Source organism: Montipora capricornis, chromosome 2 (assembly GCF_036669925.1).
Source record: "Montipora capricornis isolate CH-2021 chromosome 2, ASM3666992v2, whole genome shotgun sequence".
NCBI classification, from domain to species: Eukaryota; Metazoa; Cnidaria; class Anthozoa; order Scleractinia; family Acroporidae; genus Montipora; species Montipora capricornis.
Window position 1 is genome coordinate 5,398,408 of NC_090884.1, and position 22,500 is coordinate 5,420,907.

Here is a 22,500-nt window from a genome sequence, read left to right on the forward strand (position 1 = left end):
GTAACCGCTGTTTCCAAGAAAAGACCTATTGATGAATCAACCAATCCAAGCCAGTCTTCCTTTCCAAACAGCTTTCTTCCTTTTTGCCTCCGATACTAAGTCAAAGGGACAATGCAATCAAATTTTGCGAATGAATTTGATTCTATAATAAAATGGTATATGAAATGAATCATATATGAACTGCGGATATGAAATCAAGCGAAGCTATGATCTTCGCAGTCTACAATTGCGTAGTTCGGAAGCCTGAAAAATTCAGGACTTCAACGGGGTTTGAACCCGTGACCTCGCGATTCCGGTGCGACGCTCTAACCAACTGAGCTATGAAGCCACTGACGTTGGGAGCTGGTCATTTGTGGGTTCTAATGATCCCGTGAGGAATGAATCAATGACGAAATGGTATATAAAATTAATCATATATGAACTGCGGATATGAAATCAAGTGAAGCTATCATCTTCGCAGTTATGAACGCAATTGGAAGAAACAAACTATTTTTGGTATTTTTCGGGAATCAGAGTCATCAAGACATGGAAATGCTCTTATTTTAGCTCGATATCAAAGTGTGGCCAACAGACGAAACATGACCTAGTAATCTAGTAAGTCTAATAATCTAGTAAGTTTCATTGAGTTTGCTCAACAGCAATTTTCCCATGAAAGTAACATATTTATCCTAAAAGTCAGGTTCTGCGGACACCTCGACAATATTTTGGCCACAGCGATATCCAACAAACCAATTTAGGCTGAAAGTTAACTTTTACAAAGAGGGTTCCTGCTTTTCGAAGAAGCTACCTTTTTGAGGAGCCAAAATTTGCAAAAATGACCCTTTTTAAAACCCAAGAGATTATTTTTCCATGCCACGGATATTCCTATTTTGTTAACTTTTTCATAACTCGATCGTTATCAACGAACCTTGGAAAGTCATGGGGATCTCCTTCAGAAAATTTGAAAATTTGTTTAACACTTTTTCATCCGAACCAAGAGACTATGAGGTGAGAGAACACATCCCCCATACATGGGCCTCTTCCCATGATAATCTTTTTCAATCTAATTTTAGCTCGTAGCCAAGCTGCGAGGCTATTTTAGGAAAGACACCTGATTGGTCAATTGTAATGACGTAATGACCGCTTAAAGCCGGTCACTTCTTCAAATTTCGATTTAGGATTTCACTGGATCATGCGACGGCGAGAAAAGTCTTCGCAAGTTTCTTCACAATGACATCTGATCCTCTGACCATGGGGATGAAACTGAAAATAACTTTCACAGCGTGGCGCGAAGCTTAAAATAGGTTGAAAAAGATTATCATAGGGCACGGGGATGTGTTCTCTCACCTGATAGTCTCTTGATCCGAACGGATGTTACAATTCTGGAAAATTCGTCGCTCATTACGTACTATTAAAGAGTCATCACTCAACATGGACTTTGGACTCTGACTGATGGCATGTTCTCGAGCATGACAAACGAGCGGTTGGAAATAAGTACGCAAAATTGGAAAAAAAGAACCTTTATGATTTTTACAAATAAATAATCCTTTCTTTACTTCTTACAGCAAATGGATTGGCAATGAATAAAATCATTGTCCTACAATAAAATTTTGTCCTGTCCTCTTCCGTGTAAAATATCTCAATACGCAAGCTAATTTTCCCGTTTCAAGGACCAAGTTTAGCAGGCGTTTACCGAGGCTATGATGTTCTTCTACAAGCCACATTTTGTCATCTTTGCTTTTTCAAAGCATAAAGCTACGTTTCGCAATGTAAACTTAATGCGCTACTGTTAAGTTCATCTCCGATAGCTCTCAAGGCGCTGCCAACTTCTTTGGAGGTTCTCGCTTCGGCATCTTGGCCCTCCCCTGCTCGTCTTGGTCTTAAAAAGTTGCGAACATCGCCATTTTCCATATTTCCAGTCTCGTCCCGAGATGGACGACTCCTTCTTAGGCTAAATCTAAAGGATCTTCGACAATGTTCTTGACGGCTTGCCGTAGATTGTCGAGATAGTCTTCTGAAAAGCTTGAAGCCCATAAAATCTGCAAATGTAGAGAGTACAACGAAGATGTTGAGTTTTCAAAACATGCGTCAAACCATGATTGATTCGGGAACAGGAAAAATGCATTACAACGATTCGCGAACAGACTTTAAAGTCACACAAAAAAATGTTGCATCGATTGAGTTGAGAAATGTAATTGACCTCTAAAGGGAAATTAAAAGCTGAAATTTCCAGAATTAGTCGCTCGAAATCGACGCGTTTCATACAACGAAATTTATAGCCTTCAGGGTTTCGGCTTCAGATACCAAAGATAGGCAAAAACGAAAACGATCTCAACCGGACGAAAATTAACCAACCTGCAAGTTGATTTCTTACTTCTGAAATCTTCGTTTTTCCTCGATGAAAGGTAATATCAATTGAATGTTCTTTCAGGCAGTGGTTAATTCGATAGATCAACTATTCCAACGAAACTGCGCTTTTTATTTCTATTGTAGACGTGTTTATGTAGCAACGGGAAACGCACGTCATCAAGCGTGACGCACATCCCAAGCGCAAGGGAAACCCCTTGAGACAAAGAACAATTATGAAGACTTTGATTGGTCGCTGGCTTAGTACATTGTCATGGTCCGGTGACTCACTTACGCTATTTTAAGCGACTGATACAAAATCCAAATTAAAGGACATTTTTCGGTCGATAGTAGTTTTCAAGGTAACAGTTAAATAGAATTGTGAGCCTCTCCATAGCGATGCAAAGAAGATAGTATTCAACGATCTTATAATATCGATAGCAGATTAGCGACATGGACATTTACCTAATTGTTTAAGTTTTGTGAAATTTATACCATTAGCATTTTAAAGGTCAAATGATAATTGTTCCGCCCTGCTATTTCTCAGAAAAGAACGTGATCACAAAGTGAAACAAACGTGACCTGTCACAGCTCGTCCAAACTGAAAGTTGCGGGTTGTCGAACTTCCTGCAACCTGCGAGGACGGCATGAAAGAGAGAACGCCTGATCGCAGGTTAAACTTCCAACCTAAAGTTAACCGCTTTATGTATATACGTCACACAACAACGATTTGCTTCAGGTCGATGAAAATTAAATGTACACTAAGGCTGGCATTTAAACAACCGCCCGCTTTCTACAATCATACCTCCGTAATCCGTTCTGATTTGCTTCAAGAACACAAATGCATTTCATTCCCTTTCTGTTTCCAGGGGCACCCAACGAGAATATTATTCAAAACCACTTAGACATAGCATCGTTAAACGTATAAACTCTTGTTCTTAGGCCATCGTAGCTTCATTAGGAAAATAACACAAACGTCAAGTTTTATAAAAATGCGTTGGAACTGACAATGTTTATCACCGCTGTTTGTGTTATTTTCCTAATATCATTAAACGTATTTTAGTATTTAAACGGTAGATATAGGCATATTTTTATCCCCTAAAATTTTTTCATCTGTTCGGATTTCCTAGCTGAAAGTCTAGTGATCCGAAAACTATACGGATCAAAACTCACCTTTTCGAAAATTTCAGCCAGAAAAAAGGCTCCCGAAATTTCTAGGTGACCTTTTTAGGGTAAAAATCCGTTAAAAATGGGCAATTATACCATTTTTTAGAACTTCGAAAATCCTAGGACAGGCAGGCAAGCAAGAAATTTTACAACAAATGGTCCGAAAATTCTAGGAAAATTCTAGATCTCAAACCGTCTTCCGAACATATATTTTGCGAAAATTGACGTTGGGTGCCCCTGTGTTTCTCTCGGAACATGAAAAAACCATCTGTGTAATAATCAAAATGCAAATGACTTAAATGTGCTTTTGTTATAATGCACTGGGTAGACGTCTGTTTAATTTACGGGCACTAACTGTCAAAGTTGAAGGAACATGTCACATTGCTTTTGTCCAAATAGATTTTCCCTCAACTTTGTCGCCAATTTAACAGTCGTCAATTTCTTCAGCATTTTGCCGAAGGGATCACCCCCCCCCCCCCCCCAAATCAGGGCTTCCCCCCGCCCGTCCCACTCTCGGCGGTGAAAAGCCCTGAGAACGAGGTTCCCCCCCCCCCCCCACATCCCTGATGTTCATGCATCTTGTAACAGGCATTCTTTCATTTGATGATCCAAGCCCTAGCTTTCAAGCGAGATGCTTGTTTGTGTAAAATAAAATAAACGTTCCGAGTTATCGCTGTTTTGTATCACCCTGGCTCGGCGAGATTTTTTAAGGACGGAAAGGCGTTTGCGATGGCGTTTTATCGAAGGGCGGATGCTAGATGTAACTTACCTGGGATTTGTTTAAGTTTGGGTTAGGACGAGTGTTAGGGTTTGTTAAGCAACCCTCAAAAGATTACACTGGTCGAACTCAGCATTGCTTGATCAGTTGATTCGCGAGCGCACAAATGCCATCAACTGGACAAGACCGGCTTATTTACGGAAATTTTGAACTAAGAAACTTTGCGGTATAAATAGCAATAAACAACTTTCAATGATTTTTTTTTTTTAACTTTTTTCTTGGTCCCGCGAGATACTAATTGTACGAAATCCCAAGTTCCGAAGTCTCACATTAGATTAGAATAGGACGAATACTGAGAGTTTTCAAAAAAGCCGACCTGAAGGTCTTGCCCAAGGAGGAAGTTTTGCGCTAGCCTCCTTCGCAGCCGTTTTTAGGCCTAAAAAGAGCTGCGAAGGAGGCTAGTTTTGCCCGGGAATAAATCGGTTCCGAGTTTGCGTCCGATTGGTTGAGATACCGTGCGAGATTTTTGACCAATGGCCAAGCCCGGATGAACAGCCTGCCATGCAGGGCTTTGAACATTTCTCGGCTATGTCCCATCACTTTTTAAACACGATCCCTTGCACTATTTCTTTTCTTTTAATGACAAATTGTTTATGGTGGATTAAAAATACTTTTTCGCAGTTAACGATATTAACTCAATCTGAAGCTCTTATGCAAGCAAAATGTGCTATTAGCAAGTAATTCTCATGAACCAGGCTGGCAAAGAGTAGCCCTTTTTTTTGCATTCGGCACAATACATTGAAGAACAACAAAGCATGTTGCATTTAATGATAGGCCGGCACGTTCGCGGAAAACGAAATGAAATTTCAGAGAAATTCTCGCTAATTTGCATGAGGAGCAATATACTCGTCTTGTTACGTGAGATTTGCCTGAACACGTAGAGTATTTATAACCGTGGGCTGACGGATGATAATTATCCTTAATTTGAATTTCTTATCATTTGTTTCAAGAAAGGATATTTGCTCACAGCACAGTAAGTTCCAAGGTCAAAATTCAAATGGCACGATTTTTAACAGGGAAAAAAGTGTTTTTTTTCCGATTTATTGTTGCTCATTAAAAGAATCTCTTTCCCATCATGCAACCACAGTCTAACACAAATAAGAGAGTCATAAGAGGAACAGTGTCACATTGGATGCGAATTAATTCCATTCTGTCATACATTTAGCATGAATGCTGCCCACAATAAAATGATTCACACACGCGTGAGATGATGAGCCAATCAGGTCAACGAAATTTCACATGAAGAACCAGTCACATTTGGGAAACCCTTCCAGCGCACGTAACAGGTGGCATTTACAGGGTTTATCATCTTCACCAATTATCTTCGAGTTTAATCCGAATACTTAGAACTTCAGCGAGTGTTACACCTGGATAAAAAAAATATCCAAGATACCCAAGACAGAAACAAACCGGATAATAACAACAAACCGTGAGCGGAAGCCATCAATTTAGCGGTGTAGGCAGCAATCGGCAGTGCACCAGGACATGAACTGTCTGCAGTCCGAAAAAGCTGCACAAGAAGTCGCTGGAGCTGCGAGTGACGAGATGCACCGAATTGGCGAAGAAGCCCGAAGTCTCGCAAGGGACCTCATTTCCTACCGTACTGGAAGCGTGATTCCTCCACCATCTCGTTCGGCAGTGATTTTACGAAGACTTACCGATGGACTCGAGGATAGCCATTCGGCGCTCCTTTCCAATATGTGTAACAGATTAAACGTTTTGAATGGCACTGCACGCGCGAAATTCGTGCAGGTTGCAGACGAGGTTTTTCGGGACGGAATCAACTGGGGCAGAATCGTGGCGGTCTACGCCTTTGGTGGTAAACTCGCTGAATATTGTATGCGAAACGGCCTGGAAGGCGACGTCGCTGAAATTATTTTATGGCTGGGGAATTATATTTCAAGCCTGTCCGCCTGGATCCAGGCGCAAGGCGGTTGGGTAAGTATTCCAACGCAGAATTGCGAAACTTTGCTATCTTTAGCAAGGAACTAAATAATTAAAACGTTTTGGCAAATTAGGCGTTATTTGGAAACGATTTAGCGTCTCTCGAAATGACCCTGCTTTGCAACATTTTGCACTCGGTTTTCAACTATACGATCTTTTCTTTTTATTTTTGTGGGTGGCTGGACGTTTTATATCGCAGAGACGGCCAGCAATTCTGAGTGTGGGCAAACCTCTAGCTGTCCTTGCAAATTAAACCAAAAAGCGCTGGAATAGTTAATATTTGCACCCACCTACTGAGAAAGGTAATTTTCCGTTGCATTAATGACTCCCGGGCGTTTATATGTAAAATGTTCCCATTTAGAGATCGTCCCGATTTATTTTCGGCATCGGCACCGAGAGTGGTTTAAATTAATTATACCACCGTAATCAAGAGTGTCTTCCCGTCTCAGGTTATAACTTCCTGATCATATTAGCCGTACTAAATATGCTTGCCATAATGGTTAGCGAGGTAAAAACTACAACTATAATTTTACATGCAAAATATTGCACCTATCAACAGATGTTGGCTGAGGAAAATTGGTAAAATTTTTCTTTTTTCGTAATGAAGCCATATCTTCAAACAATAGAAGGAAAAGTATTAAGAGAAAACTTTTTTTTTTGAAATTCAAATTACCTCGCTATTGTTTTGTTGAAATGTAAATTTAACAATTGTTGTAAGTTCTTAGTTGAGGGGTTGTTATTTTTAGTCAGTTGCACGCAGCGAGTTTATTCCTGGCCGACGGCATTGATCAGTTGCAATTTCGTGGCGGGGTGAAGTAGTCGTTGGTTTTAAAAGGAATCGCCTCTATGATGCCATTATGCGATAGCAAAAAAAACAAAGTCTAGCGAAAAAGATTGACATCCAGTTGTTCTTGTGCATGCAATCATTTTTCTAAAGCTTTTTGTTAGCCTAAAACTGGGAAGAAAAAACGAATGAGGCATAACAGAACAGAATAAAATAACTGTCTGGATCTGAAATCTATTGATCTATCCCTACTCTTAAAGAAACGTTTTAGCCGGACATTATTTTTGTGAATGAAGTGAGGGATAAAGTTATATTTTAAGTGGGGTTTCGGGGTGAACTTGTCAACATATGAGTGCAAAAAAACTTTAAATCCGTCTGACATGTATAAACAACGTGTCACTTTCCTATTCATCGAGTGCGAATATGTGCAGGATATAGCAGGCTAAAGGGTATTTACAAGATGGTCCGAAAAACAAGACGAATGCTTTTAAAACTTTGGAAACAAGCATAACTGTACGTTCAGGCGAGAAGCAAGGAAACATTTGAAAAATAACCTCGAGAATGAGGTTGCACGTCGTGGTGACTCGCGCTCAATAGACGACATAAATGTCAAAGGATACACTTTCATATACAGGACTAAAATGGCGGAGGACTAACAAAAGAACCACACTGTTACTCCGATCAGGCCTTACTAATTAGGTGTTGCTATGTTTATTTCGGATCCAGTACATGAAAGACCAAGCTGTCAAAGGGAAGACTACTAAAAGTAAACTGTTGTGTTCTTGGCTATGGTTTGCCGAAATTCCAAGAAAACTATAAACAAAAAAATAATAATAATTTATAGAAGGGCTTGAAGGGAACATGTCAATTGAGAAACTGGAAAAAATAACTTGTCTTTAGTACTGTAGCTATCTGTTTTTATGGTATGTCGTCAGCGAACCAAGATAATTTTATTGCGTGTAGTATCAAATAAGTAACAGGCTGTTATGTTTATTAATGTCACGTCTACCCACCACCAGATGCATTTTGCGGGCGCCAAGCATCGCCTAACATTTGGCCCCTGGCCAAATCAGTAAACGTTCAATGTAAAACGATGCCAGGAATCTATAAAAGAACAGCTTTGGTCGATCAGTGCTAATTTTTAAATTAAACAACTAAGAAGATTTATTCTTATCATTCTAAATCAAACAAAAATTACTCATCTTTCAGTGATGCAAATGTCAGTTTAATTCACAATTACAAACGAAGATATTTACGGCACTGAATGAAGTCAGAAGTCACTTACTAGAAATAGACCATTACTCGTTGAACCGGGGACACCGGTGGGACATTATTGTCAAGCTATTCCTATTCGGAATACTTTCATTTGATCAGGAATCCCGATTTACGTGATTTCAGTTGTATAAATAAATACATATCTTTTTTTGCACTAAAACATTAATTCCTAAATTATGCGCGAAACGATTTCAAGTGAACACTTCTCGTTCGGAAGTTTTATGAATTTCGTGTCAAAGGGTAAGTAGTTTCCTATCAAAAAAAGCCATGTGTGTTTGTGTTTTGTGAGTTCAAATTACTAATATTTCCTTGATGCTTTTAAACGTTATCGATTGTTAACCAAACCAAAACTTTTTCATTAGAGTTTTACTAGAATAAAAAAAACTGTTAGCATCGATTATCCTAGGCTTTTGTAAAAAGGAAACTCCACTTCTAGCCTAAGCTCTCCGTCTTAGGACCCTTAGATAAAGCCCCCAAACTGGCGGTTTCTTTACCAGGTTAAAGCTGAATACCTCAGTATTCATATGAATAACTTCTTACTTAGATTACTGCGAAGTTCAAATAGTACATTTGTGGGGAATTCAAGAACATTGCCTGAAAAGCAAGACACCAAGCATATTTAAGCATAACAATGGTTGAGTACGGCGGGGAAACTAGAATATTTTTTAAAAAAGTGACAAATAAAGAGAATTAAAAGCGGCATCGGGGAAACGGAGAATTCGCTAAAAAATTCATTTTCCTTATTCCGGTATTAATTTGCTAACAAAAATAATATGACTGAGTAGAAATCATTCGAAACGATTAGAACGTGAGCAGAATAACTTAAGTTATACGCGAGGACAAAGCAAGCCATTGTTTAAATGTTGGTACATGTGTCTTTTAGCAGACAATAAAGGTGTGGCTATGTTGTGATTATCATAACGTGAGACACTAAAAGCTAAAAAAGAAATGCTACGTTGAAAAATAACTTCCAATAGAGAGAGTTTTTGTCTTATTCACTATTGGAGATAAAAAAGTTAATTTTTGCCCATAGGCTGAAAAATTCTCGCATCTTATACATTTTGATATTTGGAATTGATATTACGGAAGATAACGGTACAGATGTAGAGTATTTGAAATGTTAACATATGAGCTGTGAATACGAGGCATTTTTAATGCCAGAATAAATAAGTCGAGTCAGCAATTTTTCAACCACTTGCAAGGTGCTTGTTGCGTATTCTGTCATTCGCACTAAACGTTTGGCAATATGTCCAACGCACTATTCAGTCATTTACGACACCTTTCCACCTCCGTGAAATAAATGACTTTTTTCACTACTTTAAGATGTAAGAGAGGAACGCAAGAGGTGCCAATACTATGAAGACACTGATAAAATATAATTTCCCCCGCAGGCTTTTGGCCCAGACGCCAAACCCCGAGGACGCAACCTGGAAGCCTCCTCGTAAAAAGGGGAAATATGTAGATTGGTAGATATTGTATAGGCGAAAGCAATCTCGATTTGCTTGACCGAGTGACCAAGGTGGTATCCGTATTGTTCACCGAGTTTGCGAGGTGTTCTGGGTAATTTGAGTAATATGCTGTTCAGCACAGCGATTGACGGTGAATAATTTCGAGTATTTACAGTGATTCGTCCTACTTTGAAAATCAAAGATTATAGCATTTGATAGAAAATCATATTGCCTGGATCAGAAATTGATTTTTCAGGGACAAATCAGAAACAGGGGCGACGATTTGTCAGCCATCAGGGACGACAGACTCGGCCCACAAACTGCTAGACGCAAACTCAGAAAGAAAAAGCATAGTCTCAATATCAACATTTTCAAACAATCTTCTATCATATATTTACAACAGTTATTCACAGATAATAATAATAATAATAATAATAATAATAATAGTAATAATAATAATGATAAGTTTTTTTTTTTTTGAAGTATTATTATTATTATTATTATTATTATTATTATTATTATTATTCGATTTCTGTGAGCTGAAGATTCGTAATAACAAGATAAAAATACAAATTATAAAAAGTCATAGCGTCTTAGATTTGTCATCAGAAAATTCATCCATAAAACAGCATGAGACAGAATAAATAATCAGAAAGAAAGAATAAAACAAATTCATTAATATCGGTAAGAATTAGAAAAGGTAATATCGGTAAGAATTAGAAAAGTCCATTCATAATAATAATAATAATAATCAGCGATCCGAATATAATAACCGAGTTTTGTTCCTATTTCATGGTATTTCATGGTAAGGTGGAAAGAACCACGGAGTGGATGAAAAAGATAACGACGAAATGTTGTCTTCTAGTTTTAATGTTCCTGTTCCTGTTTTCCTCAATATTTTCAAGGCATTTTCCGTAATTATGTAAATTGCTTTTCAATTGATAGCGTATCAAATATACGTTGATGGAAAATTGAAAATAAATGCTGTTTGTCGTTGACCATCCTTTCCTAGCATCTCAGTTTCACTTTCATTTACCTACATAATTACATGTAACATAATATGAAGACATCACAATGTGCAGCACATATCAATTAGAGGACACCTCAACTGCGATTCATATTATCCTAGGCGGGGGCAGATGTAATGTAAACTATTACTAGTTGGAAACCGCAGAGGATTTTCAGCCGAATGGAATAGTAAAAAATCTCTATCGAAATTTTTGTAACATTTTAAAGCTATGAATTTCATCATGAATAAAGCGTGAAGCCAAATTGAATACTAAATTTTCTCAAAAAAAAAAAAATCTTCAAATATAACAGTAATGGATTTCACCAAAAGAAGCTAAGAGCGTGCTTTTCGTCTCTTGAATGAAACGGTACAGTGATATTCCCATCATTTCGGGGTAACGAGACGTTTGATATTTTTCTCCAGATTTCCATGGCCAGTGGGAAGGTCTGGTCCATTTGAGTTACAACTATTAACATCGTGCTTTACTCCTCACCGATGCAGCATCAGTATCTTTTTATTTTTGTTATTTTTGTTTAAAAAAGCAAAAGCGCTCCTAAAGACGATATATTTAGTGGAATATTCCGGGATTTTTAGTAGTTTCGAGAGGCTGATACTCGCATTTTAATTTATATGATCACATTCACTAGAAAACTTGAGTGTTACATGACGATTTCAAGACACGGCGTAGGCTTTCATGAACTGTTAAGTATTAAACGAATGTAACGAAAAAGGGTAAGCTGGGGCATGGAATCAAGAAATACGATAAAGCAATTGAATTATTCAGATTGACTCGGCGCAAACACTGTCATCTCTACCCTAGTCCCAGAGGTTTTGCTTGAGCCGCGAGAGAGCCGAGAAGCGGCGAAGACAAGTCGCAAAGCGGCGGGAAGAGAAACATCTTTGGTTACCTTGGACTTGAATCCTACTTTCATGCACACGCCAGCTGTCAAACGCGTCGAATTGATAATTACAAAAAGGGACCAATGGCAACTTAGTCCCCTCGGTGAAACAATCATTGATTTGCGTGTTTGTAACTATCAACCAATTCGAGCCTGAAGGTGCTGTTACGCTGTAAAATGTTTCGTGCAACTTGTCTCGCAATGTTCTGGCGACATTGTGGCGGGACAAGTTGCACGAAACATGTAACAAACCCTGCAACGGCCAAAACCGTTGCGAGACAAGTTGCACGAAAATGAGAACCTAATTCTACTTTCGGCAACGGCGTTGCAGGGTATGTTAATACACTGTGAAATGTTTCGTGCAACTTGTCCCGACATAATGTCGCCAAAACATTGCGAGACAAGTTGCTCGAAACATTTCATAGTGTAACAGCGCCTTCAGCGTCAAATCCTGGCCCTGGCGTCTGCGTGAGAGTGAAATTTAAGTCTTGTCTTCGCCGCTTATCGGTTCTCTCGCGGCTCAAGAAAAATCTCGGAGACCAGGGTACGTCATCTCGTTTTCAGTAGGTCAAGATAACAATTTATTAAAGGAAAGCACTCGACATTTTTGTCGTCGTAAATACGATGGAGAATATTATGAGTCACATATGTATTCTCTATTATATTCTCATCTCTAGTGGGATATATATAAAAGAAACTCGCGATCGAGCTCTTCACAGTACTTCAGGTGCATCATCCATGGTACATGTATAGCACGTGACCAAACAAGCTCCTTGCAACTCCATTAAGTTGCCTCATTACTTGAAATGCGAATAATCTTTCGCTCCACAATACTGAGATTTTGTTTGTTAGCTGTAATTGGAGCTTCAAGTTACGCTATTTTTAAAAGATATTAAAAGGCTACATTTTAGCATTACACAAAAAAAGGTGACAAGAAAGTGTGATACGAACTGAAATGGCAATTTTAGTTGAAATTATAGCCAAAAAGCTTCACGTTCGATGCATCAATATATTCAACTTGAAACCATGAAAGGAAAACTTATTTTAAAAAAATGCAATAATTAATTCCACGAACGTGTGTTGGATGGCAAATAAAATACGAAGCACGTAGCGACTAGTTGGACGCCATAATCATGCAACCTCATATCCAATTCAATTATTCTGAACGCGTTGAAACTTGGAAATTTCTTTCAGTTTCCATCATAACTTTTTCAGCCTGGATACACTTTGCGCAAATCAAACGGCTCGTATATAAGTCGATAACCGACATTAAATTCTCGGTGAAAGTGGTCATCGCGTGCAGTTAATGAAGCAATTGGCCCATATCGATTGTGCTAGCATAACGTTTGGCATAGTTCGGAGAAACGAGCATAATTGAAAAACATTTAACTACGGTCATGACTAGCTTGGAATGTTGGTGTCTGAGATCGATTCAAGTCAAGATAAGTACAGGCTGTTTGCCTCTGTCTGCCCTCTTTCTCCATTCACTTACTTGACCGACGTTAAAAACTTTGTTAGAATAATTAACGTCATCTTGAGTAGAGATAAAAAAAATGAGGGACACTGCCTCCTTAACTTGGTAGAGAGAGGTGAGATTTGGGGAAAACAAATTTAGTTATTTATTTAGTTCAATACATGACTAGAATCTCCAGAAGTGAGAAACCTACCTGAAAATAATTATTGAGGTGACAACTTTTAATGATTTCCACAAGATAATGACTGTATCCAAGAAACTGTGAAACGCATTAGCATGTATTTTCACAATTATTTGTAATGAGGTCAGAGGAATACTGTTCACCTTGGCTTGGATGGATATAGAAACATGCTGAGAACGTCGCTATTTATATCTATATACCTGTTATTATCTAATATTTAAGAAGTTCCCACAGAACCCATCGCCGTTTTCGAATTTGGGAGAACAGCGCGCAAAGAATAGAGCTTGCATGAGTCCATTGTGGTAAAAATCTGTACAAACTATAAATGTAGAAAGTATATATATATAGACTTTAATCTCCGCGTAGACAATGGGAAAAGTTTAATGATACAAAAATGGAAGAAATCGTGCTGAGGACGTCGCTAAATACATCTAAATACCCGTTAACGATTAATAATTAATAAATTCTTTTAGCCGAACCAATCGTCATTTTCGAAATTGGATCCCGCGCCCGTAGGAGAGACTTTGCAATCTGGCTTTCTCCCATACATCATAGGCCATTCCGGAATTCCGAAGGAAACTGGGGCGAGTTATTGATAAATTGACACCATCACATGAAAGATAACATTGAGGTTGGCCATCTGTCCAAGTTTGATGCTTTTAGGTCGAACAGAGATCAAGTTACAGACTTTAAAACATAGCTAAAAATCCATACATACGTCTATAATTTTGAGGCTGCGTCCCCCAAAACCTTATAAACTCTTAAATTTTTTTACGATATCTTTAATATTCATAAAAATAGGCAAAGAAAATGATTTTCATCTCACCTATTTCCAAATAGTAGGTCAATAACAGGATTTTCCAGTTGTTTCAGATCTGATAAATTACTTTAAGTGTTTATATGGTCTTGGGGGACGCAGCCTCAAAATTGGAACAATAATAAGAAAGGTGACACACGCTAACACCAACCCGGTGTGGCCAACCCATCACGCATGCGCACAACCATTTCACCCAGTCAATTAGCAGCCATGGACAGCTGTTTCGGCCTTTAGAGATGATTGTATGGATTTTTAACTATATTTTGAAGTTCGCAACTTGGTCTCCGGTTCGACCTAAAAGCATCAAACTTGGACAGATTGTTAATCTCATCGTTACCTTTCACGTCATGGTGTCAGTGTATCGATTGGCTCAAATTTGAAAATCGCCCCAGTTCCCTGCGCAATTTTGGAATTGCCTTTAGCCTTTATGTTTGAAATCTGTACAAACTATATATGTTGAAGATATGTGAAGCCCGCGTACACAACAGGAAACTGGAGCTCACAGACAAACACGCCATTTCCAACGTCAAACGCTTTTTAATCGCGCTGTGTCCGTAAATTTAATGGCACAGAGGTGAAATGTTTGGCCCCCTATATTAGCTTCACCGTTTAAGATTTCTGCAAATTTCTTTGTTTCAGTCAGGGCCGGGTAGCACTAGGTTAAAATCTGTCACAACAAACCCTATTTTTTTGTTCGGTAACCTGACAACAAAATCGGCCTGCCCGAATCGCGGCAAGACACCAGCTCTTCTGAAGTTTGGTAGACTTTGATAAAAATTTGTAATGTTCTCGCGCATCTGTTGTACTCATCTACGCTTTGCGGTTGGCCCTTACCAGAAATCAAATTCTCACACAAACACGAACATAAGAGAGCTCATTTTAGCATCGCGTTTACGTGAAACGGGAAACGGGAAACGATGGGTTGCAACTTGTCATTAAGGCTTGAGAATTCTCCTATTTTAACTTATTTCGTTCCTTTGAGAAGTTCAGTTGCTCCATATCTGGAGCTAGCAAGAAAAAATGAGATAGTGCCAAACCAGTTTTTACCAGTGATTTCCAATTTTGACAAAAAGCAGTTTTCACTGAGTCCGACACTTCCGGTTTGCCTTAAACGCGATGCTAGGGTTCTACTATCTTGTTCGCCCTATTTTAAGTTTAGAAACGCGGGTTTAACAATCTATAGTACCCCATAGCTACTAGAGTCAGGTCAGAAAGAGCTTATGATCAAGGACACAAGAGATATTAATTAAGAAACAGCGACGGCTTTGGCAGAACGAGGACACCAAAAAACATCAGGTTGAATTAACGAAAAAATATCTTTGCTGGCCCCACGAATGTGTTGTGCCAGCCCCTGTAGTTTAATCTTTTCTTTTCATGGTCATGAACGTCCGCATAGTCTGCATTGTTAAGTTAAGTGTTGCTTTAAGTCCTTTCTTTTTAATTTTTGTTTTTCAAAAGGCATCTTTCGAGAAAACTTTCGGTGACGCCCTGGAACAGAGAGAAAAGATATGGTGGAAAAAAATTTGTCTGGCAGCGGTTGGATTTGGAGCCATCGCGACTCTAATTTACCAGCAATCAACAACTTGATGATTATTTACTGACCGGTGAGGACGCTCAAAGATGTACATTATTCTTAAGCTTGTCCGGGCGATGCAACATTAGGGCCGTTTATACGAGAGAAAATAAGCCGCGGCTAACTCTGGCCGCGGCTTACGTAAGCCGCGAACACCCCGTATAAATGGTACGAAATCTACGTTCACGGCTTTTTCAAGCCGCGTCTTATCCTGGCCTGGGAGTTTATACTCGTATAAATAGTTCCTTTCGCGGCTTACGTAAGCCGCGGCCAGAGTTAGCCGCGGCTTATTTTCTCTTGTATAAACGGCCCTATTGTCATCGGACTCACAGAGTTGCTTTTTCAGAACCCCGGCATAGTTTTGGGATTTTAGAAGCTTACTGAAGAAACATTCGTCAGCTGAGATCATTCCTGATAAAGGACATTTAATTAACTTTTACTTCTATTACGGTAGAGATTTTTCAAAGAAGCGGTATATTCCAATTTTTTACCATTAATTTGTTCAATTGGAAAAAAAGGTGGTGTTCCTCTCGTTAGATTTTCGTATACTTTTGAGGAAAAAATGTTCAGACTTATAGCATCGTAACATGTTGGTAACTTCAGTGGACTACATCGGTTTTCACTTGTTCAACTGACCAGTGATTGTATATTTTGCCGAAACAAAAACCAAACAAAAAAGAACGATTTTCTCAAAAACGTTAGTTTTCATTTTAGTTTCCATGGAGGCACGAGACCTACATACTGGAGCTTAAAACTATCTCTTAACACGTAATTGGAATAAAATGAAGCAAGGTTTAGGAAACTAAGTCGATCATACTCCATTAAAAATTAAGGGAGTTAAATTATGCCCCGTTCACACCAAACCTTAACCATGTTTTAAACCGGTTTAGTTAAACACGGTTTCAAAGTGTTTTATTTTTTAAATCATGTATACTGATTTTAGTCGACTACAAACTTAACACAGACCAAAGCATGAATTGAAACTCGTTCGAATCTCATGTAAAAGCCAGTCCTAGATTTTTCTGTGACTGATTTTCATTTTATTAAACCCAGGTTAATTAAACATGTCTTGTTGGTGTGAATAGGGTATAAGACACGACGACGGCTACGACTACGACAAAGCCACAAAACAATAATATCATTAGTTAAAAGAGCATAAATAATTGTGCTGCACGTGTAACACGGATTTTGGCAAGTATCTTAGCGGTCCTCTGCATAACGACGACGTGAAATCACCAAATTTGAGGTTTTGACGACAACGTAAGCATGCAACAGAGAATCTTTCTTTCTCTCTTTTCACTCTGAAACTGCTCGTACTAAATTTCACTATTTTTAAAGTCCCTTATGAAGTCGCAGGGTCGACAGTAGGCCAACTTTAAACTAGACTTCCGTGAACAAAAAGAACAAGATAATTTAACTGGGTTTATTGCTTTCTAATTGTTAAATAATTGGATAAACAGGAAGTTAACTGAGCCATTTTTGAACGTCAATATCAATTTACAAGAGGTAATCAAGTCAATTTACAGTTCTACTTTCAACAGCTGCATAGTCCCTTTTGCAGTTTAGTACTTAGCTACCTGGCCTTTGTCAGTATGAAAGCGAGGCTTGAGTTGACAATCACTGCTTTTGAAACCAGTCAGCATTGGTCGGAATATCAATTGCATAATTTTACACGAGAAAAGCCGATGCCTGCCATTCACAGGGTTGCTGGACTTCTCTTTTGAATGAATCAAAGTGACCAAGGATTGAAGGCTTGAAGCTTATGGTATCTTTTTCAAAAAATTATTATCATAAGCCAAAAGCTAAGCATTCTTTTAGTTCGAAAGGCCGCGAAACAAAAAAGACCCATTCTTTCTCGCTTTGCCTGCTCAAAATACCATAAACGGGGTGGCTTCGGTAAGAGCAATTGCACAATAAATGGGTACACAAGTATAGCGTCACTAGAGGTAATTTGAAACTACCTGAAAAGTATCTTTGGTTAAAGAATAGTAACTTTATTCCCAATTTAATTAAAAACAATTTTATAACCCAAGAAATAATGTACGAGGTCTGGCACCGGTACATGGTATATTTCTAAATGAAATTTTTGCTGATTTTTGTAGAACGTAAATACAGACAATATTTATCTTATATCTAGTAAGAGAACTAAACTAAGGTCATTAGTTTATAAAGACGAATAAAATTAAATGGCACTTGAAGTTATACTCTTGATCACTTTTTTGACCGCCGCCCGGTTTGTCTCAGTTGCTTGAACATCGGACTACCGTACCGGGAGGTCGCGAGATCAAAACCCCGGCAGGACCCTTGAACAGGCTGGTTCACACGATTGCATTTCTTACGTGTGAACTGGTGTAACGCAAACGCAACGCAAACGCCAGTTGAAAAATTCTCGTCTCGTGTCTCTAGGGTTGACTTCGTCCGCTATCTTGGGATATCAAGTGAAGCTATGATCTTCGCAGTTATGAACGCAATTTTTGCAATTGCGTAGAGAAGCCTGAAAAATTCAGGACTTCAACGGGCTTCACTTCATATACCATTTCATCATTTATCTTGGGATACTCAGTCAATTGCACGTGCGTATTTCAATGTGCTTGCGTCTGCGTTCGACGGGTGAACTTCCTTGAGCTTGCGTTTTCGTATCCTTTATTGCTTTTATAAAATATTTCTCAAATAATTTCAACAAATGAAGGAAAATGCTGATATTTTTACTCCTTGATTGAAACAGATTTTGTAGATACACGCTCATATTTCCTACCAACCAATCAAAACGCGCGTCTGACAATACATAACCAATCAAAATTCGTGTGATGTCACAGCTGTGTTTCTATAGTCTCATCTAAACAGAGCTGTTGTCCAATGAGAGTGCGCGCACTATTCTAATTATTTAAGGACGGTGCCTACTATTGTTATTGCGCATACGCTCTGCGCATCTCCAGATACTCGCGGTTTAAATTTATGCGGAGAAAACAGGACTTAGCAAGTGCTCTTGGTATCCAAACAGAAAATTGGGGGTAGCCATGCGTTTTCAGAGATAATTAAGCTTTCATTTGGAAAGGAACGCCATACATAGACCTTATTCATAAATGGCGGTCACATTTATAATTCTTTTGTCCACGTGCAAATTAGCCTACCAAGCCTCTTTTTAGAGCAAGAATTCTTTTCAATTCACTGTATGGTATCGAGGCTTGGTAGGCTAATTTGCACTTCGACAAAAGAATAATAAATTGACCGCCATTTATGAATAAGGTCTATTGCTTTGCATTTTACAGCTTTTTGCTAATATTGTTGACTAATTATCTTTGAAAAATGCGTGGTTACCCCCCAGTTTTCTTTTTGGTTTTTAATAACACTTGTTGAGATCTGCTTTTCCCGCATATTCATAAAACCGCGCAAAAATACCTTTGAATTAGTAGGCTCCGTTAAACAACGAAAGAACAGGTGGCTTTCCTAACCATAAAATACAAAGCTTATGTCAATTGTGCATGTGAATTGTGTAAAAACAACTACATCTACATGTTCCAGCACTCGGCAAATCCAATATATTGTGCGAATACACCAACTTTTGTTAAAAAAAAAAAAACGGCCCCGAAATTTTAGTCCCTTGGTTATTTGCGTTTGCTTGTAAAATCGATTGCGCCCGTTAAAATATTGGTCAGCGTCAAATTCGACAATTTAAAAATGTGCGGGAGCGTCTGCGGGAGCTGGGGATGATAAAGTGCAGTCACTTCTCTCTGAGTGAATGGCTTCGCGAAAAACTAAACGAGATGTATTGAGATGTATTGCAATAGGGCGCCGTTTTTTCAAAAGGAAAACGTCACATGGAACGCCAACTAAGGTATGATCCTATCAAATGCATTCGTCATGTTGTAGACGCAATGTGAGCGACATATTTGTTCTGGTATTTGCAGTACCCTGCCACCGGTTTGTCGGCATTCGGCGCTGTATACCCCGGCAAATTGTTATGAAAAACGTCTAATATTATGGTATAATAATGTTGAAAACAGCCTAAAATATTTTCCACAAAGCAACTTTTAAAACAAAAATGTTGAATACACGTCGTTCATTGAATATTCTTATGCTCATCGTTCGAACACTGTTATGTTGAACTATACGGTCATTACTACTCCAAATGATTCCTTTCGAATTTAGTTAGGAATGTATAAGAGGCGTGTGGGTTGTATAGCATTCTGTGCCGAGAATTGTTAGAGCCATTAATGTCCCTGGCCACTGGCAATCATCCTCATGAATTATGAAAGAATTTTACAACCAAATACTTAGTGTTCTGTTTTATTGAAGCTAGTGAATCGAGTCTGCACTCTTAGAGATATAAATTGCAGGGAATGTGCTGTACGAATGTTTTGAGGGTGACCATTGTAAATCATTGTTTTGTCATTTGATGCTTACCACTTTGGCATGTGTACAATTAAAAAACAACTGTATAATGAGTTTTGTGAGGTTGATGAGCACAAAGATGAAAAAGCAATGAATGAGCTGACATTTTTGCATTTGGTCTTTTCTTTTTATATTGTCTTTCCTGTGCATGTGTGATTAGCTTCTGTGGCATCTATTGTTTCCTCTTTATAATGGGAAAGGATCAAGCTATTCAGGGCTTTTTTGTTAACTGTACGGCACCAGGCAAATTGATTACCTGTGTGTATTATTTTGCACCAACTTTGCTTGGTTGTTTTCATGTAATTATGCTTCTTGCATTGAATATACTCAGCTGCCAAACCCTGATGACTTCCTAGGAAAAATCCTAACAATACCTTTTGTTATGGCAATGGCTCTTGCAGTTTATTAGTCTAAAGACAATGGACCCAAAAATTATGCAACAGGAACAATAACTGACTCTAACCCTGAGCACAGTAAAGTTGTGTCCTGTACCAATAAAGTAACAGTAGAGGTTTGGAAACCTGGTAGGTCTGACTTTTTTGGCATTCAAAGTTGCTTTCAAAAATTAACTACCAGTTTGCAAAGCGATTATCTTTAATTGTTTGGAGATGCGGGCTACAAAAGGAAAGTTCTGGTAGCTTGCTATATTTAATTGTGATTATGCTTCCATCGCTTTCAAATTCTAAACTGTTCTAAGCACAATAGCTGGTGCCAACATGTCTCTTTTATTCTTCAGTCTATGACGAGTTTGTTGTTTGGAAAGCCTGACAAGAGGGCATTCTCTCATTTTAAGCCGTATGCGAGGGTGATTACAACACAAACATCCCAGACTAAAAAGTTAATGGCTCAATTGGGCTTCCTGTTAAAACTGTAGCAAAAGGTCATTAGAACACAGGGAGCCCCAATCATTTTTCTGAGTGCTCAGTTGGGTTGCAAGTAATCATGGGGAGAGGTCATCGTATCCATAGACAAAAGCAGCGATACCTGGCTTAGAGCTTTAATGTAGTCTTTATCACAAAATTTTTAACAACACTTTATCATTAGCCGGATTGTCACTAGCCATAAGCACAAGCAACATAAACAGACTCAATCGCGTCTTGATCATTATTTCCGTTTGTTAGCGAAGGACAAAAGACATTAATTAACAGCAATTTAACGTTACTGCGTATGTTATTGATGCTCATACTAATGCCTTTCGCTGCATCACACGTGAGAACGGGTCTATTCACGTGAAATGCCAAACATGAATCACCTCTAGAAATGAAAGCAGAGAAAAGAACATATGCCATGGTCAAAAAAGAAATATTTACATCTATGGAAAGAACGACAAACGCATTTGCAACGAAAGAGGTGGTCTCGTGAAAACGACTTCAATCTTAGCATTTTGAGTTCAACACACTTATGTACAGTTTTCATTCAAATTCACTCCATATTTTGTCCTGCCTGAACAATGCAAACACAGCAATTTTCCGCATTGTAGTTGTCTTAAAGGCCTGGGCGACCAAGTGCTGTCGAGTTCTTGGCAAAGTTAACTCTCTCCGATTGGTTCCAACTGCTGAGTGTCGTTGCTCGACTTGTAATTGTTTCATTGCGGTCTGAGCCCGCCACCCTTTAGATCAGCGAATTCAAGCTGAGTCGACTGTTATTTAATTCGTCTCCAATATTCCTCAACATTGAACCAATTTCCCGTGATGCGCGGTTTTCGTTATTGGCTTGGTGAGAGTCTGCTGGCCTGTTCTGACCGTTGCTGCTGTTTGCGGGAGGAGCTCGTTCGCGTGGTTCAATGCGCTTGAAACTCTTCCTGCGGCTGCTGTTTCGGCGAAGTATACCAGAAAATCCCATGATGAAAATTTGAATTGTTACGTCAAGTGGCAATAAACTTTAATACGTCGAATCTGCAAAAAGGACGGAAAAGAATTCATTGTTGCAGCAGATACACCCCCTTGATCAGCCTTTCTAGACCCAATGTAAAAATGGAAGCTCATCTATTCTTTAATCTTTTTCCAAATTACCCTCGCTAACCTCGTTTTGCTGCTAAAATTCTTTTCAGTTCGACACATGCCAACGAGATTATTAAGACAACAGTAAATAATGTTTTACAATCCGTCATCTTTGGATTTGGTATTGGTCAATGAAGAAACGCTTTCTCTGTTGCGGCGTTTAAGAACGCGAAATACAAAGCAACATGCGATAAGACTTTATATGTTACTGCACGTTTTATGTTACACCCAGTCACAATCCGTCGTTTATTTTGCGTTGCACCAGACCCCGGATATTGCAAAGAACGGAAGTGCGTCAAAAACGACCTGTCGTTTAAATGATACAGTGTGACGAAAAGAAATGTTCGCGGGTATCAATTAAAGAGCGGAAGCCGCCCTGTCTGTAGTTTATGATAAAAGGTTGTTTAAGTTTTTTTTTTCCAAATTGCAGACTA

At 38.7% G+C, this 22,500-nt stretch overlaps 1 protein-coding gene and 2 long non-coding RNA genes across 5 annotated transcripts in view; 1 reads left to right on the top strand and 2 right to left on the bottom strand.

Annotated features, from left to right (window-relative positions):
- Positions 1-1,419: 1,419 nt before the first annotated feature.
- On the bottom strand, positions 1,420-2,712 carry LOC138038587 (uncharacterized). Its single transcript, XR_011130260.1, has 2 exons — positions 2,335-2,712; positions 1,420-2,018 (listed from the first exon to the last, which is right to left on the bottom strand). It is a non-coding gene; the product is annotated as an uncharacterized lncRNA (long non-coding RNA).
- A 2,688-nt stretch (positions 2,713-5,400) lies between these two features.
- LOC138038588 (apoptosis regulator R1-like) lies at positions 5,401-17,872 on the top strand. 2 transcript variants are annotated; one of them, XM_068884550.1, is made up of 3 exons: positions 5,401-6,208; positions 15,560-15,705; positions 16,021-17,872. In XM_068884550.1, the coding sequence occupies exons 1-2, from the start codon at positions 5,756-5,758 to the stop codon at positions 15,686-15,688; spliced, it is 582 nt and encodes a 193-aa protein (XP_068740651.1). In that variant the 5' UTR covers positions 5,401-5,755; the 3' UTR covers positions 15,689-15,705; positions 16,021-17,872. The 2 variants fall into 2 exon arrangements, with proteins under 2 accessions (XP_068740651.1, XP_068740650.1); XM_068884549.1 differs by having other exon boundaries at positions 5,405-6,208; positions 15,560-17,872.
- A 3,175-nt stretch (positions 17,873-21,047) lies between these two features.
- Positions 21,048-22,500, bottom strand: part of LOC138038607 (uncharacterized) — an 8,898-nt gene continuing 7,445 nt past the window's right edge. For both annotated transcript variants that reach the window (XR_011130262.1, XR_011130261.1), the window contains exon 2: positions 21,048-21,961. This is a non-coding gene — a long non-coding RNA (uncharacterized lncRNA). The remainder of the gene's footprint in view (positions 21,962-22,500) is intronic.

Bases quoted from the DNA above. Each gene is read 5' to 3' on its own strand.
- LOC138038588 (XM_068884550.1), top strand. From the start codon at position 5,756: ATGAACTGTCTGCAGTCCGAAAAAGCTGCACAAGAAGTCGCTGGAGCT. The intron at 6,209-15,559 runs GTAAGTATTCCA...GTTTTTCAAAAG, and splicing joins TCCAGGCGCAAGGCGGTTGG to GCATCTTTCGAGAAAACTTT.